Below are 19826 nucleotides of genomic sequence, written 5' to 3'. Positions count from 1 at the left end.
TCAGTCATGAACAGCAAGCAACCAATGTGTGGGCTTTAAATGACAGAGCAGGTTAACTGATTGAATGGGACACCAGACTCCAATTAGCCTCTATTCAAGTTCTGTATACGTGCCTTGGTTGTTTAAATCATTTGTACAGTAAGGATATGAAACATAAAACACGCTTAATTTAAACGAGCCCTTAGGTGAACACCAGATCATATTAGAATTCCAGCCAGAATTCCAGATCATTAACAAGAGGTCATAAACTTTCTCTCAACAACCTCAGTTCAACTTTTAACAAATGTTTGGGCAAAGAGTGAAGACTGAAAACCAAAAACGACTTCAGGTCCACAATTTCTTGCAAGAGCCTTGACTATAATGATTAATGATACAGTACCAGAGGCAACAGCAATTTAAAAATTCCCTCAAAAGGTACTGATTATCCCCCAAACCCTTAATAGAACAAATCGGAATAGGGCAGTTGTGAAAGCAAGTGCGCAGCCCCAAAGGTTCAGAGACCTTCAACTTTTATAGCACAATATTTACAATTAGAAGACACTGGCCTTAATAGAATCTAGTCTGGCATTAAATGTTAAATCAGTCAGTCATGAAATTAAAACAGGAGGAAAGCACATAGGGGAGGTAGGAGGAAGCCACATCATCTTCCCCCTCTACTGGGGACACAGAAAAGTAACCTATTTTCTTATAATGGGGGAGGGGGAACTTGCTTGCAATGATGTCCATAATCTTAACAAGACCCGGTCAAGGTCTTTATAGGTCATTTGAGGCAACCTCGAATGACTTTCCTGACCTAAGGGGCATCTTTGGAGTTTGCCTTTGTGTTTAAGTGAGAAAGAAAAGAGAGACTGGCAAGCAATGTGAAAGGAGACCCAATCCCTGTGGAAAAAGAGCATTGACTGTTACTGAAGTCACTCAAGCTCAAGTCTTTTTTTGAGTACAAACAGAGACGGCCGAAGTACGTCAATTAAGGTCCAGTTAGAAAAGTATATGGGGCAAGACTCCTGCTGTTAGTAATGGCTTAAAGCTACACTATCACTGCCTTTCTTCAAGTAGAACTGATTTCAATGTTTAACCAGCCATATAAATAATCAGAAACATTGCTACATAACATTGACATATTCAGGACACAAACATGTCATGGCTGAAGTCACATGCTGTCGTGAGTTGTCATAAGTCAGTCATATATAATGTTTGATGTATAACAGTTTGTCACATGGTAATTTTTGCTGTGCACTCTAGTTAGCCATCATGCATGCATACATCAAGCATTAAGACATTACGCCACAACAATTACCAGTAATGGTGACATGATACTCTTTTATTACTGAACATAATCAGTCATGACACCTGATGACAGCACATGGCATCTTCTAGGATGCTTTGGTGGAAATTTATGTCAATCTTGTAGGGTTTAGGTTAAGCAGTTTTCTTGGGCCATACAATATAAATTAGGAATAAGACATTTCTCACTGAATTTTAACGGAATAGATTTGTTGCAGTGTTGGATCACATTCCTTCTTTCTTTCTTTCCGTCCAATACCCGATTCAGCATTTATCAGCTCAATACTGATACCTTATATCAGCTCAATGCTGATACCCGGTTTTACATTAATGGCATCTCTAGAATTAAATAACTGTGCAATTAAGCAGATGATAAATTCTTGGCTGGTTCAATCCCAAGTCCCAAGTAAATGGCCCAGTGACGGTGCTCTTACACCTAAAAATGTACTTTTGTGCTGCACAGCACATCTGCTTTTACAGTTAACCAGGACTCATGGAGGTGATATCTGAAGATCTGGACTCCCCGTCTTAAGTTCAAAAGTCAATTCCCCTCAAGGCCACAGAGCTTTTTAAGATCTATCCTTTGCCTGAGGTGCAGTATATGTGACTCTCGCCAGACTTTCGTGAGATGAACCCCGGCAATATTATTGAGCTCAAGTGCCTCCTTGCACAGGAGCAAGTCCGGCTGTCAAATACTGACTTCAGTGCTGAATTATGAGCTGCTCAGACCAGTTTCAGATCTCAAAGTGGGTCATTTCAAGTCAGGGGTGCTTTGTAGCTCTTGGAAACGGGACTTTTTTTTTTTTTTAAACTACAACTTCACCTTCAGTCATGCTCTCCGGGATCCCTAAATCAAAGAAAAGCCTCCTTTAGGGCTTAGTGAGATATGCATTCCTATAACAATGTTAAAATGTAACATCATTATGCATCCAAAACAATAATCATTCATCACCACCACTCACTGACATTCACATCATTTACATAGAGATTGCTTTGGTCTTCAGATGTTCCTGACCTTGAAATAGATGTTGTATTTACAACAAAATGAGCCAGTTCAGGGCCAAGTTAAGGCAATTTAATTATTTAATTTGTGCTTTGTATTATGATTAAATAAGGCTATCAATCTATATCTGTCAACATATTCATCAATCTATCTACCAAATGCTGCTGCAGTTAAGCCATTAGATTATACTGAAACTGAAATGAAGACTTTACTCCTTTATAGTAGTGGGGGGTATAGCCAAAAAAATGGTATAGTAAAAATTTGACAGTTTTGGTACAAGTATGTTTTTCCAAATAGAACCATTTCAGATGCTCTTCGCTTTTAAATAAGAAACATTTTAATGACCAAAGTGGACCTGAAATATTTTTACTGTGGAGGATAGTAAAATCTGAAATTGAATAACATACACATCTATATCAATACTGGTTTCTAACAAAGCCCTGTCTTCCTACAAGGCTGTATTTGGCTTCTTATTTGACAGCTTTTTGTTCAAAATTTCAATTCTACCTTAAATGCAACAACAGGTACATTCTAGTATCTGTATAGTCGCCAGAATGTAACTATGGTACACATGCTTAAATGTAACTGAATGTAGAGGCACTTGAATGAAACTGTTTATCTTAAACTACTATCTTAAACTACTATCTCTTTCGTGCACCCTATATACTCAGGGATCAGACAGCCAGACACTCAAGAAATTGGAAACTGGAAACTATTACTGTTATTCACACTATCAGTACCAGCTGGCTTTTTCTTTGCTCAGATACTCAAGACAACAGCATCATCTAATGCAGCTGACCAAGGCAGGTGACTCTGTAGGTAGCATGAAAGGAAACAATGGTATGACAGTAACTCTGGTGTCCATGTAACTCTAAAAAATGGCCATTCCTTTATGTTTGCTGCTTCAAAAACAAAGTGGACCATTTTAAAGGCAATGGAGTAGATAACAGGAGGTGATCAAGGGTCTGCTGTGTTTCATTTGAGATGTTTCATTTGAGATGTGACTGAAACATTATTTACTCAGCTAAACATGGTAGCCTGTCTTGCACTTGTCTTTGTGCCACATCAATATAATGGTTATGACGAGACTCATACACTTACAGCATTTAGCAGAAGCTCTTATCCAGAGCAACTTACAAGAAGTGCTTTGTCAATCTAGAGAAAGTATCTTTGCTAGTTACCAATAGCTTAGAGAAAAAGACCGTCCTGAGCTCAGATACTGCTAGAAACAAATATGTCACAGCAGACACCAAGAGAAAAAGAACCAGAGTTGAACGCAGAACTCTGTGCCATTCAAAGCAATACAATAACAATAAGATACAATACAATACAATAAACTACAATACAGAGTGCAGTACAATAAATAAGTGCAGCTTATAGTTCAATGCTCATTTAAGTGCTGTGTAAAGAGATGAGTCTTCAGTTATATACCTGAGGAACAATTTGAGCGAGTACAGCAAATGAACCAGAATGCCACTCCCTACTGCTCAGCACACCAATTAGTAATGGTAAATTTGGCAAATCAATCAGGAGTTGATTTAATGCACCCTGTCACCAGCACACACCTAATCAGAGCACACACGTCCTTATAATCTACCTGAATGGCTCTCTAACCAGCTCAGAAGTGACAAAAAACATAGCGGAAAGAAAGAGAGGGGCCCATTCGTCCTCAAAGTCGATTTTCATTACAGTAATGCTCATTTGGCCTGGAAGAGAGACCGCTGAGGCAGACAGATAACACATACGGAGGGCCGGTCTGATGCTAATCTAACTAAAGGGTAGAGCAGAGAAGATGCTACATGAGGAGCTTTAAAAACCACAGGCCTCCACAGTCACACAGCCTTTATAAAAGAGAAAGCCATAAAGCTTTGAAGAGGGCCTGCAGCTCAGATCATAGACTTATTAGATTCTTCTTTTTCCTCCCTCGTCTTTGCAAAGTGCTGTTTCAAAATGTATCCAAGAGCAGTGTAGGGGCACACTAAAAATAGCACCATTATAAATAGATACGATGAAACATTTAGAGGGAGTAAGACAGCGAGTCAAGTTCAAAATGTAATAATACAACTATTTATGCCAGCTGTTTACATGGACTTAAAAATTCTTCTTTTTTATCTTGAGATTTACACGCTGAAGCTTGACTAAAGGAGATAGAACTTTCATACTGACGACGGTGCCTTCTTTAGAATATTTACTGCTCCAAGCACAGCGCATCAAAGGCTTTACAAACCTAAATTTATAATAGTACAGTCTCAAAAAAAATCGGAGAATACTGCATAACTCTCAAGGAACACCTGATTATAGTATCCAAGTTAAGATGATGCAGACGTTGAGTACAGAAGGGCGTATCATCGCGACAGCCTTTCATTTCATGCTCCTGTAGCCGTCTGTTTTTCTCCAAATGATGAATAATGAAAAAAGGAACTGAGGCACGACTATTAGCTGACCAAAACCACAAAAAAGGCAGCCTTACAGTTCAGGGTAAAGCAAATAAGCCTGGGGCCAAAAACACAAACCGGGAGACAGCGAGCCTTTTACCTCTCCTGCTGTCCATGACGTACGTCTCTATTATGGCACTCTTCTTGCAGATGTCTTCAGCCATTGAGGAGCAGCTGACCTCCAAATGTTTCACCTTGACACAAAAACAAACATGAGATGCTGAACTGACTCCTCGCTGCACAATTTACATTCATCAATCTAATAAAACTGGACATAGAGAGTCTACTCTCTTCAAGAGTTTCTTCAGCCCAGCTGAGGGCTATTTTAAGAACATACCATTAGCTTGTTAACCTCTGAACTGAGCTTGGTAACATACCCCAGCCTGAAATTGTTCGTCTCTCAAATTAAAAAGGGTTTGTAATGCATTATGCCTAATGCCAAAGCACGCAGAAAAATACATACAGTCTATTTCACCAAGTATTGACATTCAAATCACATACACTGAAACACTGAATAACGCTCCTAACGAAAACATCAATATGTGCACGTTACTTAAAGCTAACTTTGAGACTTGGCTTTGGGTCACAAGTACACACATTGCGCCCTTATTAGAGAAGACAATATAAAATTTCACCAGTCAACAGAAACGTCTGTTGTACAAATATTTAAACCTTCACTTCAGTCATTCCCACAAAGGCATCCAAAATCCCAATGTTTCCCCTTGAAAAAAAAGACACGTCAATACTATTGTTGAGGAACATCAATAACGAGGTTCCAAAGGTCACACCTTCTCCTCCAACAGCCATTTCTCCTGCTGCACCTCCGCCAGTCTCTGGAAGAGTTCACCAACCTCATCATCGGAAAGATCAGCAGGTCTCTGAGACTGAGGACTGCTGGTGTTTGACTGCAAAGAGAGAAAGAAAGAAACAGAGTTAAGAAGAGTAAAATGGAGATAAGGAAAGAAGCAAGGTAAAAAGAAAAGAAAAGAAAGAAAGAAAGAAAGAAAGAAAGAAAGAAAGAAAGAAAGAAAGAAAGAAAGAAAGAAAGAAAGAAAGAAAGAAAGAAAGAAAGAAAGAAAGAAAGAAAATATAGGGAGGGAAGGAGGAAAGAAGAAAAAAAAGTAAGACAGTAAGGAAAGATTGGATTAAAGTAGGAAAGCATGGATTAAAATAAGTAATCAAGAAAAAAAGGAAGATCAAAAAGGTTATAAAGACAAAGGAAATAAGGGAGGAAGGAAGGAAAGAAAGGATTAAAGAAGGAAATAATAGCTTCAAGTGAGAAAAAGAAAGAAAGAAAATGAAAATGTTAAAAAGAAAGAGAGAAAGGTAATAAGGAAGGAAGGAAGGGAGCTAGAAAGGAAGGAAGGAAGAAAGAAGAAGTATAAGGGTAAGGAAAGAATATATTAAAAAAAGGAAAGAATGGATTAAGTAAGAAAAAATATAGTAAGAAAGAAAAAGAAAGAAAGGAAGAAATTTGCTCAGAACTCCACTTTCACTTCCGCAGTGTTTTCCTCTAGGCTCTGACGGTCGTCTCAGAGCAGACGTGAGTAATTGCAGTGCGTTGGGGTGTAGAGGTGGAACAGACAGGCCTCCTGTATAGAATGTAAACACTGAAGCTCTCAGCCATTTACCACCCTTCATCTATCCATCCATCCATCCACACGGAAAATTTCACACTACACAAACACAAGGAAGGCGCTGTGAAACCAAATAGCTGCTGCGATGCTAAAACGAGCAATTGGGAAATCCTTCATTTGTCTTTGCTCTGTGGTTTGGACTGAGCTGAACTGGGTTGAGGCTGATGATTAGCTGCTAAGCAAAGCACTCAGAGCAGCGTGACAGTGATAAGAATATACTGGGCCTGTACCAATTTTAAGGAGCTAAAAACTCAAATGACCATTTCTATCAATACAGTCTGATATGTTCCAATTCAACAGATTTCAAAAGTTTCAGTTAAACAGTGCTTTGCTGACTGATATGACTGTCAGTTGCCAATCATAAATGGGCAAATAAAGCTAGATTGGAAAACTGTAAACATATAGTATAAAGTTACACTTTGTTTTCTTAATAAAATACTTAAAATATACAAATTTAAAATAACAATAAGGAAGTTTAGGGAATGAAAAATGTTTGTTCTCTTACAGTGAGTGCGTTCACATGCACTTAATAATCCGATAACTGCAAAAAAAAATCAGACTTTGTCATTAATCTGATCAACGCATTGACATAGAATTAAGTAATCAGATACAACTCCAGGTCTACAAAAGCCAGGTACTAATCTCATTTCTGCTCTGCAACCAGCTGATAAACTCACAGAAGACGTGACAAACATAAAGTTTATAATATTGCTATTTTCACTGAAAACCTGAACATACACCATCGAGAAGATGAACATTCAAATCATATGTTTTATGAAGCATGTAGTCAATATTAGTATCTCGCGCCAATCCTGCTCGCTTATTTCCGGTACTGCCATCTGTTTTCACACGTGCGCAGACTGAGAAATCTGAAAGATATCAGAGTAAGAGTTCACACGCACTGAGAAATCTGATCACTGAGCTGAAATCCAGCCTCTATCACATTTCTTAATCAGATTTCTAAACCTTACTCTGATCTAAGAAATCAGAGTATGCTGTTTACATTTCCATCTGCAGAAATCTGATTATGGTTAAATTATTAAAGTGCATGTAAACACACTCAGTGCAAAGTGCTGAGGTTAAGTCAACCTTCTGGTGAACCAAATCCCCTTTCTAGGACACTTTTGAAAGACTTCAATGACATGTGTCCGCAAGTACTTTACAAAACAAGTCACTAATTATCAGTACAGTATTGGTGGTATGTTTGCCAATATCAATAAATCTGAACAGCATTAATATCGGACGATGTCATTGGCCATTCAACACTTCAGACCCAAACTCGTCAGCATGAACTTTCAGGTTTCCGTGTCAAACTGCAGGACCATGTGTTGAACCACGAAGGCTACTCATTGTGCTGTAATCATTTCTGAGCAAAGACATTTCCTTAATCTTCAAGGCTAGCCTGTTTGTACAGTTTATGACTGCTCGTTTCAGCATGCATCCAGAAGTTTGTTCATTTCGGAGGAACTGGAGTGTATCCAATCAAAAGAAGGTCAGCGCGTCCCCGAGACTGGAAGCAGTCCCCTGCGACTGCTTCCTTCCCCTCGGAGTCTTATCTTCCCCTCAGGCTTATTAAATGAGCTTCTTTTACTGAAGGACAAAGACGATTCCACTTAAATACACTGTTCCCAGACTTTCTGCTTTATTTCAGCTTTACTACGTTTCGTAAAGGTAGATGACAGGAAAAAAACAAAGGTACTACTCAGAACTTCAGTGCTGCTTGTGCAAAAGTTTGCACAGCCTTAGTCGAATTACGTTTTGTTAGTTTTCCAAGTAAAAATAAGTCACATTCTCTACACAGAAACTAAATCAAATGTGGCATGTATATGCAATCATTGTGCAGAATATCCATTTAGACTTTAAGATGGAAAGGTGGAAAAAATAAAATATAAAATTTTATATTCATAACACAGGCAACATTTAATGCAATTAAACAGTGATTGTGCATTAAAATGTCAAGAAATGTGTTCTCTGTAGAAGATTACTTTCACTCAGAAAATCAATAAAACATGTAATCGGACCAGGGGTGCCCAAAATCTTGCATATGACCGATTCGCTCAACAAAGAACTAAGTCTTTCAATGCCACAGTAAATCATGTACATTATTGTACCACACTGCCTGTTCTGAAGTCCATCCGTTGCTCTCAGCCTGTAAAGGCAAACACACTCTGTTGCAGTGTTTATTTTAAGGCACTGTATTTATAGTTTCTACATTATACAGGAGTCTATTAATAACTACAGGGGGGACATAGAAGTGCATATGAGCTCAGGGAGCTGCCGAGACAAGTAGTTGTCCATGGCAACAGAGTTAGAAGAAGCTGTTTTGTGTGTGCGCTCAGCTCCAGCTATTCAGGGACACATTGTGAGTGCTCTATCCATCAGGACAGAGTTTGGAAAGGTGTATGCAGTATGTGTGTGCATGTGAAGTATTTATTTTTTGTACATTGTCAGGACAGCAATACTGGACTAACCTACAGCACCAAAAATAGCCTAGACCTTGTAAAGTGCTTTTTACAAAAGTTTTATGTTATGCTTCGTTTTTTTTTAACTGAAAAAAGCATGTATTAATGGTTACTGAGGTTAAGATAGGTACAAATTCATGTCCGGCAAACAGACCCCTAGGCATTTACATACAGAGAATATATGATACATGTAAGAAGCATATTATTACATATACATTTACTACATTACATATTATGGCTGCACGATAAGTTATATTTTTATCATGATGATTGTGATGAGTTTCCATGATACGTATCGGATCTGTCAACATCATCAGTGTCGACAGATCTAATTACCTCATACAAGCAGTGCCAGAGCAACGTCCTTACGTTATGGGCACAAACCATTACAAGCCTGTTTCTCTCTGTTGGGACTGAACCTGCTCTCTCACACGGGAAACGTGTAACATAACCAATCGACCAACTAAAAAGTACTCTGAGACCTTAAAATACCAGCCCGTAACTCAGCTTTAACAGAAATTCAACTCAAAACAGCTGCAGCAAAGACAAGAGCATACAGCACACAGGCTAGCTGAGGCTCTACTGTTTTTCTGCTTGCTACCTTACCTTATTTATATTTATATATATATATATATATATATATATATATATATATATATATATATATATATATATATATATATATATATATATATATATATATATACACACACATATATACATACATACACACACACACACACACACACACTGTGTGCACAATTATTAGGCAAGTGAGTATTTTGACCATAATAAGATTTTTAGGCATATTTTCTAACTCCAAGCTGGATAAACTTGATTGCTTAATGGATTTATGCATAGCAGGTGATGTGTATCTGTGTAATGAGGGAGGGTGTGGCCTAAGGAGGTCAACGCCCTATATCAAGGTGTGCATAATTATAAGGCAGCTTTGTTCTTTAGGCAAAATTAACTCTGAAAAGTTAAAAATTACCAAAAGTCCCTCAGAGGGATGCAGAACTCTTGAAATTGCTAAGATATTGGGGTGTGATCACAGAACCATCAAACGTTTTGTTGCAAATAGTCAACAGGGTCGCAAGAAACGTGCTGAGAAAAAAAAGACGCAAATTAACTGCCAAAGATTTTAGAAGAATCAAGCGGGAAGCTACCAGGAACCCATTATCTTCCAGTTCTGTCCTATTCCAGAACTGCAACCTAGCTGGAGTATCAAGAAGTACAAGATGTTCAGCGCTCAGAGACGTGGCCAAGGTAAGGAAGGCTGAAACCCGACCACCACTGAACAAGACACATAAGCTGAAGTGTCTAGACTGGTCCAAGAAGAATCTGAAGACAGATTTTTCAAAGGTGTTATGGACTGATGAAATGAGAGTGACTCTTGACGGACCAGATGGATGGGCCCGTGGCTGGATCAGTAACGGGACAGAGCTCCACTTCGAGTCAGACGCCAGCGAGGTGGAGGTGGGGTACTGGTATGGGCTGGTATTATTAAAGATGAACTGGTTGGACCTTTTCATGTTGAAGATGGGCTCAAAATCAACTCCCAAGCCTACTGCCAGTTTTTAGAAGACCCTTTCTTTAAGCAGTGGTTCAGGAAGAATCTGCATCTTTCAAAAAGACAATGATTTTTATGCAGGACAATGCTCCATCACATGCATCCAGGTGCTCCTCTGCATGGCTCGCCAGTAAAGGCATTAAAGATGAAAAACTTATGACATGGCCGCCTTCCTCACCTGACCTGAACCCAATTGAGAACTTGTGGGCAATTCTTAAACGGGAGATTTACAGTGAAGGAAAACAGGACACCTCTCTGAACAGGGTCTGGGAGGCTGTGGCTGCTGCTGCACAAAAAGTTGATCGTCAACAGATCAAGAAACTGACAGACTCCATGAATGGAAGGTTTATCACTGTTATTGAAAAGAAGGGTGGCTGTATTGGTCACTGATTTTTTTTTTTATATGTCAGAAATGTTCATTGGAAAGCTTTGAGTTGTTTGTTTATAATTCTCACTTGAACAGATGAAAATAAAGAAGTGAGTTTTTCATTTAGCTGCGTAATAATTCTGCACAATAATAGTTGCCCAATAAATGTGCACATATAGATATGATAAAACCTCACTTTTACTTTCTTAAACATTCATGTTTGAGGTTTATTAACATTTTGGGTTAACTGAGAGCACTGTAGCTGGTCATTAATAAAAATAATCCTCAAAAATAAGACTTGCCTAATAATTATGCACACAGTGTGTGTATATTATATATATTTGATTTTGTAGTTTTTATACAGAAAGCTGCTGAGCCCCTCAGTATACAAAAATTGTCCCTGCAGCTTGGATGTAAGTAGTTGTCAGTATTTCATTTCTTTTTATTTTGAAAAAGTCAAATGGTGCGTTTGTAATTTTGTATTTTGTTATTTGTTCAAAGAGAGGTTAAAGAGAGATCAGTCAGATTTCTGTTTTATGTATCCCAAAAAATTGTCTGAACTTGCATTCCATCCAGCCAGAGACATAGTAGTCCATCACTTCTCATGGCATACATTAGCTTTATCGAACATCACATTTTATGCGAATTTTTAATATTTAAACAGCTATTCTATTTGACAGTGTGCACTGTTTGCTCAGAAAAAGCTCATTATGCAATCAAGTGTGTTTATTAAACCCATCATCAGTATACTGCTGCTCCATCAGCTGCATACTGCTAATGGGTTTAACAAACACACTTGATTGCTCTGGCCATTGAGAAGAAACCTGGAGCCAAACTTTCTTCTTATAACTAATGCAAAAAAATAGCAGTTAATTTTAAAGCACAAACACAAATATTTGCCAGGACAAATGGTTTTAAACAATGTGCCTTATTCATTTGCACAGTACTGTAGTTGAATTAAATTTCAATTTAAAAAATAGATAAAATACTGATTATGCTATGATGTTAGTACTCTACAACTCAAAGTGGTTATCAAATCTGAAGCAGATATAAGCAAAATTACTATTAATAAATAATTACAGTATAATTTATTTAAAGCATATTGAGGTGACCAGCTTACAGTATTTCAATCTACTAAGTTACTATTGAATATAATAAAATGCAAGATGTAGGGTACAAGCTTAAAACACATATGGGACAGTGTGTGCGCACACACACACACACACACACACACACACACACACTTGAGGGATACTGTGGGACGTGGGATACCTTATTGGTGGTCTGCGCTGAGGCTCCCTCCTTCATCATCTCTCTGTAGCTGAAGGAAGAGACACTGCTGCTGTCACCTGTCTGCTGCGTCCGACTTGGAGAACTGATCTCAGACAGCACCAGCTCCTCCAGACCTACACACAGACATCCAAAATACGCAGGCATTTACAGGCATTCACAATAACCCAGTAAAGGTTTATTTTGAAGGAGAAAACAAATAACAACTAGTGTTGCAGTGGTGAGTCTCGCCTGCTTTGGTAACAATCTCTCCACTGGGCTCCACACTGCAAACTGCCACACTGCAGCCACTTAATTTCTCTAGAAATCTATGTGGCTGAACTCAATAAGGCTAGTACTAATGACTCTTTAACTACCACAAGAAGGACACACAATTTACAATGGACCTGAGCTGTGGGAACTGCTAATAAAGCCAGAGCAGCTGCATAACTGAATTAGCAGTAGCAGGACTTCTGACGTGCTTTATAAATCATAACTGGGCAAATGCATAAGCCAGTAAACACTGTGTCAACTAAACCACCCTGTAAACTACCACACTACAGCTGCATTTTCAAGACTTTAGAAGCAGCTTTTTCCATTTTAAAACTCTTACTGCATCAAGTAGTAAAACTATACTGAGTGTATAGTTCATTCAGACAGAGTTGGGGATTAAAATTTCGGCTCTGTGCAAGGCTGCACAAAGTAAAGATGTAGCATGTGTATGACTGATGATATCTTCCACAAAATGCAATTTGTTTCTAAATGCGAAGACACAACATTATTTTATTTGCCCTCTGTTCTATTCTTGCAAATTTTTGCTGGCGACACGTGTTCCCAGATCACGGTCTTCTTTGCCATTAAGACAACCAAGAGGATGAAGTGGCTGTCTACCAGCAACCAGAACATTTTCCAAATTGCTAAAGGATTAGAATTTCCAAAAGCAGCTCAAACAGGGCTCAACCTGCAAACATCTGAGCTGTGGAAACACTCCAAGGTTCAGCTTCTGAAGCGCTTTCACTTTTTTCAAAATGGACAGTAGCCCAATGAAGCCCAGTGTAGCCAACGTAGCCTCTTAACTCATTCTGTGAGGAGCAACGCATGCTTTCACTTGAACACATTTGGCTCCTGTGTTTTGTGCTTCATCTCACGTTGAGCTTGATTTCCAAAAGCAGTTCAAACTGAGTTACACAGATCCAAGCTGTGAGAGAAAGAGCTGTTTTAGCTCCTGACTGAGGTGGAAAAACTCTCCACTGTTGCTTTTCCAGAACAGAAAAGCATCCTCCACAACGCTACATCATGTTGCCCATTTCTTGAGACACAAAGGACCATCTGACAGACGCGCTCCCCATTTTTTCACAGCGCAAACCACTTGCCAAAATTCCATAAATTAATCTCACATTTGGTGTGTATAGTTTGAACGCAGACCAAAAAAATCCGAATATTTTGTATTTTTGTGTGATTGATTGGCATCACGTTTGGTGTGTAACAGTCTTTAGCGATCACAAAAGGAAGTAAATAAATCTATGTTAAGGGAGGGCAATATGGCAAAAACATAACTTCGTGTCCGTGGTAACATACTGTCATCTTGCCCATTGTTAATCTACAGCATTACATAAAAACACTCATACATCAGATTTTATATTCAAAATAGTGAGGATAATCTAAACAAAAACAAAGCCATTCATAAAGTTTTAATGCGAAATGCTCTGTTCTAGAGAAACTTATAGGTTCAAAAATTGTTCACAGTGGTGGTAAAAGTAACCAGATGTCAAAAGTAGGGCAGGGCGATAAAATGCTAATGATAATTATAGCGATATAACTTTTCCTCAGTAGAGCGATAAGAAAGGTTCAATACATTTTTGATGCACCATTTTCACACTTCCACGTTCTAGCGACAGCCCTGGTGGCATTTTCTACTGCAAGGAAAGCAACAGTATTCTGCTGTTGCCAGGAAAGGGTGCACTTCCGAGTTTTTGCCTGGTGCCTGAGACACTGTTAGGTGTTACGATAGTTCTGAGATCCGATTTTGGCCTAAAACACATTTTCCAAAACTCTTTCAGGGCGGAGAGGCACCCGGCAAGGGTTGTAAGGAAAAACAGTCCCCAGAGAAAACTCATGTTTTTCTGATTTACCACAATTTTACTATCATCAGCATTTTATACACAAACTCATAAGGCATATGCAAATTCACTGGTCTTTCAGTAAACGAATTGGCCACTTTTGCACTGCAGATATTTGTGTCCCTGTCCCTTGTTTACATCTCCACCAGAAAGAAATCCATCAGCAAGTTCTTTGGCAGGGAACCATTTGAGAACATAACATACTGAATGTCAAACTTAATTTACATTTTGAGGTTTGAATAAGGCACCAATTTTCTCCAGTAAGTTACAGCCTACTGTGGACAAAATGCAGCATCCAAAAAACACCACTCAGCATCTTCCTATTACTGTACCATATTAAATCCAGACCATAATAATTAATTGTACATAATACCTGACTTGAAATGTTTACTGTGAGGGCAGTCAACAACGCTAAGCCTCACCTCAGCTAACATTACTAGTCACGTCGTAACTTCTCTCACCTCATATCTTTCAGGCTTAGTTCACACAGCATGTAAAAGTGGCCCAAAAATCTTTTTCTTCATATGTGACTCGGATGTGTTATCTGAGTGTCAGTGTGAGCAGCAAAAAACACATTAAATCTACATTTTCAATTCCGATTAGGGACACTTTCTTATGTGATACTGAAATCTGTTGCGCATGCAGTTCAGTTTAGGAGCATGATCTGTTCAGACTTTCGAAACATAGGTCAAATTTAAAAGATCTTGTAAACAGCCTAACAAAAAATCAGATTTGGTGAGAAAAATTTTACCTACTTTGCGAACAGCCTTAGATGGAAAACCTTTCAAACCTGACAAATTAATTTCCTTCTATTAAATCTATAAAAATTAGTGTAGAATGAGCGTGAGCTTGATCTTTGTGCTTCTTTGCAACATGTGTACAGCTCTCCTTTGTACTATGGCATGGCACCTCTCATCCAGTGGTCAAGAGCCTTTAGACAGCTGCAGAAGTTTTCCTTCAATGGAAATGATTAAAATACCTGACCAAAGTCTTAAACTCAGGCTCTACACTGCCCTCCGACAGAGTACAGTGCTCAGATCTCATGAGGTTCCTAAATATGAGAAAATACTGTAAAATGCCAGGGGAAGCTAATTTGTTTATCAAAAATTGTAAAAATTCCTTGACTATTAAATCAGAAATTCTGACTCATCCCTACACAGCAGCTTGACTGCAAAAAAGACAGCAAAAAAAAGGCACAGTCATCCCCAAGTACTAGGTGCAGCTCTTTTAAAGGTGCATGCATTTGAGAGAGAGAGAGAGAGAGAGAGAGAGAGAGAGAGAGAGAGAGAGAGAGAGAGAGAAAGAAAGAAAGAAAGAAAGAAAGAAAGAAAGAAAGAAAGAGAGAGAAGAAAGAGAGCACGAACGTGTGTGTGCGCAAAGTCGCAGACCCTTTGGACAGTGGACGAAGATAAAGCTCCCTACTTTAAAATGTCTGATTCTAAACTTTCTGTAGAGCAACCATTAAACATTTACAGCCATTTAAATAATAGATGACCCAAAAGAGGAGTGCCCTGGCATCACCAACAATCTACAAAGAGTAAATATGCGTACGTGTGGCGCTGTGGCACATTTTTAGAGGGGGGCAACATCAAATATTTACAACCCGCGTCTCCTTGATAGTTATGTGTTTGGGTAGGGGTCCCCACAGGAGTCAATGTTTTTAAGACACCAGTGCTGAACAAGTTTCTAACAAAACTATGCAGCAACTTCAGGTAATACTGTTGATCATGCTGGTACTCTGCCTTGACATCACGGTCACCATTTTAAGAGAAATTAACCAAGACATCCGGTTACCTATTGTTACAAATTTGTGATCAAACCTCTTTTCAATGTACATGTTAAGAAAGACAACTGGACTCCCGAGTGGTGCAACTGTCTAAACGTTGGCTATATCATCAGGAGATCGTGAGTTTGTTCCCTGGTGATGCTACAGCCGTCCACAGCCGGGAGTCCAAGAGAGCACAATTGGCCTCACTCTGTCTGGATGGGTAGGATACCGACTGGTGATCATCCCTTTGGAGCCCATGCAAGAACATAACACAGTCATGCATGCCCTCAAAATGTTAAGCAAGCAAATAAATGAGTACATTAGTCCGAGCCAGGACTTCATTTTTACAGCAGCTGTCTGCAGAGAGCATGAGGCAGTTTTCATCTGCTGTCTTATTTATGTGCAGCATTGCATATTCACTTACCTGCTCTAAATCTTTCATGCTGCATGAACGGGACGTAACAGCAATTGCACATCCTGAAGCAGTTCAAACCATCTAAGGGGACAGTGGACCATCTGACATGTGACCGATCGACCCTGTCTATCCTCACACCCCTTGACCCCACCCCACACTGACCCTGGGGCTTTTCTGCCCACAGAAAGGAACCGTCTGCATATAATATTCATGCAGGGGGAACTAGAAGGATGGCACAGAGTTTACCTGTCCTGGTCGTATTAAGGCAGGATACTCAGGAGTGCTGCAGCTATTGATTATTTCTAGTCAATTAACCAAGAACATTCAGTTCCTTAACAATAATCATCAAAAATGGCAGTGAAATTGGTAGAATGTATTGCTTTTCTTATTCCTACATGTCATAAGAATTTTACATACCAATTCATTATCTAAAATTCATTATTGAAAATTTGTCAGCCAAAGTTGAGCAGCACCCTGAAGTTTTCTTTTTTCTTAAAATGTCCTGATTTTTGTTGAGATAGAGGGATAGGGTGAGGTGTTAGGGCTACACGACCCTCCAAACTGAGGTTTTTCAGAGGGACATTCCAAACATTGTTATGAGGGAAAAAAACAGCAAGATGGCTGCACAAACAACCAAAGTAAATAACTAAATAATTACTGCAGAGTGTGGTCCTGTAAACACAGATCACACGGGTAAGGTCCTGGAGGAACGCTGTCTGGTTCATTGTACACTTGTATATGGTTGGGATCAAAGTTTTCTTGATCTTGGGTACCTCTTCTTCTCTTTGTTATGAAGGGGACACAGCTGTGTGGAGTTTATGATCAGGGTGGTGTCATATTAGAATAGCTTGGTCTTTAGCTCTCTGTCTTGACAGTAGCATTAAAACGCTTATCCTTAACCTGCCCAGGTCTTTTCTTTACACTGCAAGGAATGTAGCAGCCTGGAGCCTTCCTGTCTAGATCTTTCAGAATACACAGAACAAAGCAATGCAGGTAGATGTATCCTGCACTTGTCCTCATGGCAGAATGGCACAGCTTACCTGTCCTGGTCTTGGTATTGGTCAGGATTTCCTGCAGTCTCTCCTGTAGTTTGTCTGCTCTCTTTCGCTCCAGATGGAGCTGACGCTTCAAGTCTTTAAGCTGTAAATGTGGAGGGTGGGAAGTTCTAGTTAGGGAGTCAGCACTTAAACAAAAGCTCATTATTTAAACTTACATTCGCATCTGCATGTACATATTTAAAAGACACTGTCAGGAACAGCGGCTTGCGAAAGCACAATAACAGCAGAAGGCACGGAGCTACAAGGATGCAAAAAGCCCTGCAATGATCATTGATCTAAAGGCTTCTAGGGGTTCATGAAGCTACTGTGCGTGGGTTATTAGAGCTACCAAACTGGAGCTTTAATCAGACCTGATATTTTGAACAGAACCTCAAATGTAGCCTGAAAACGTTCTACCTGACATGACAGCAACAAGTTCAGAATTCAGACCTGACTGTAGGCTGACAATTGCAGTGATCTGAATAAATAAATTAGCAAACAATTATTGTTTTTATTCACATGCCTTATTACTTAATCTTTGTACAATCACTCTAATCTGTAAGTTCAAAGGTGTATAAAATAGAAAAGACTATTTAGTTTTAGGCCAGACAGAACCAACTAATTAACTACACATACAAATACTTTGAATAACCCTTTTAATGTTTATACCACAGACTTTCAATCGTCGTCCAGAAGAAGGGTCCCAACACACCAGTTTTTGCACATAGCTTTTTGGTTTCCAACCAAACACACAGAGCCACTGGACATTACAAGCAATCAGTGCATAGTTATTATAATAAGTAAGATTAGTAGTTAGCCCAGCTGGTAATTATATGGCCAAAAAAAAAAAAAAAAAAAAAAATCACCATCTGGACAAAGCAAGCTATAGGTTAAGGTTCTAGAACACGTGGTGCATAGTACGTGAACAATTCACTGTTTTTCTATCAACACTGCGATATGAAAGCATGCAATTTTCACGTTTATCATAGTGTACATTATTCAAAGTTTTAAGTCTGGAAATTTAACACAGTAATGCAGAGCCCATGAACTGATAGCCTGCCACACTGCATCCAGCATTCAAACCCCAATCCAAAAAACTGGATGTTGCTGAAAATCACTATTAATTACATACTGTCTCCAAATCATTCAGCCCTAGCACATTACGATGACACTACCGTAATTCTCCAGACGATAATCAGTTATTACATTTTTTTTTTGTATAGACCAAGTTTAATTAGGACCACAAATCACAGCAAAATTAACCTGATAAGGTAGCAGTAAACGCAGGCCAAAATCCATTAAAGGTGGCGAGCTATAAGAACCCTGAACATAACAACTCCATCCAACAAATATTTTAAAAAAAGGATATCCAAACCTGGATACCCGGAGCTCACTGAATGGTGCATTAAACAAACTGCTTGCTAAAATTAACAACTGTAAACTGCTAGCTTGTGCTTTTTCAGACATTACAAGAAAATGCTAATAATGAGCCATTTTTAGAAATCAGATGTTACGCATTGTGCCTCTCACCCAAACACACTCTTAAAGGGGACTCCCATCAATTTTTCAAAATTACTGTAGAATTCAACGGTTGAGATTTTGAGAAATAAAGTGGACCGTTGTGAAATGGTGCCTTGTAGAAAAACTTATTGACTGATATCTTTACAGTGGTGATGACAGGAAGCAGGGGTTCTGATGACTACATAAATATATAAATATAATTGTTATAATTGTTATATTTTCATATAAAAAGTGACCAGCAAACCTCCACATGTATTCTGAGCGTTTAATATGTAATGTTAATAATGGTAAAATAACAAATTGTCTTTTTGCCTTTTAAAACTTTGCAATGTATGTTTCTGCCAAAATCACAGGAAATCCCTTTTTAACTGTGGCTGCTGGTTCTGGACAACGCAGTGATGAGGGCCACCTACCCTCAGTAAAAGACCCAGTCTCAGGTGTTTAGTGTAGAGGAGTGAACTGGCCATCACTTGTGTGTTTAATTCACTTTCTGAGAAGGGGAGAAATGGAAAGACCTGACTCATCGCTTAGTCTCTTGCAGACTATGGGTGCGTTAGAGTGTGTGAAAAAGATAGAGAGGAAAAGAGGAAGAGAGGATCTATGATAGGCCCACTTACCGCTGAACTGCCTTTCTTCTCCAGAATTCTCTGCTCATCTACTGTATCTCTGATTTCCTAGAACACACACACAGGCATCAGAAAGGTCAGTCTTAATAAACCATCTAATGGTTGAATGAGCTCATGAAACGCCAATTTCTTGCTGCTCTGAAAATGTTACATCCCCAAGGACTCTCTGTTCTGCTGGCAACAGATGTAAGCGATGCAAAATCCACGACATACATGCATTGTTCTGCTGCCAAATCACATTTTGAACTGCTTCAGTGACCACATTTCCATAATATGCTTCAACTCAAGTTGGGCTGTATTTAGTTTTGTAAA

At 38.9% G+C, this 19826-nt stretch overlaps 1 protein-coding gene across 2 annotated transcripts in view; it reads right to left on the bottom strand.

The window, feature by feature from the left end:
* Positions 1 to 19826, bottom strand: part of gripap1 (GRIP1 associated protein 1) — an 84392-nt gene that overhangs the window by 30818 nt on the left and 33748 nt on the right. For both annotated transcript variants that reach the window (XM_017681951.2, XM_017681952.2), the window contains 5 exons: positions 19506 to 19562; positions 17371 to 17470; positions 12031 to 12164; positions 5511 to 5627; positions 4823 to 4916 (listed from right to left, as the gene is read on the bottom strand). In XM_017681951.2, coding sequence (XP_017537440.2) covers positions 4823 to 4916; positions 5511 to 5627; positions 12031 to 12164; positions 17371 to 17470; positions 19506 to 19562 — 502 coding nt within the window. The remainder of the gene's footprint in view (positions 1 to 4822; positions 4917 to 5510; positions 5628 to 12030; positions 12165 to 17370; positions 17471 to 19505; positions 19563 to 19826) is intronic.

The sequence above is a fragment of the Pygocentrus nattereri genome, chromosome 28, assembly GCF_015220715.1.
Source record: "Pygocentrus nattereri isolate fPygNat1 chromosome 28, fPygNat1.pri, whole genome shotgun sequence".
In the NCBI taxonomy this organism is placed as follows: domain Eukaryota; kingdom Metazoa; phylum Chordata; class Actinopteri; order Characiformes; family Serrasalmidae; genus Pygocentrus; species Pygocentrus nattereri.
Note: the sequence above shows the minus strand (reverse complement) of the source record. Positions and strands in the feature narration are given on the sequence as shown.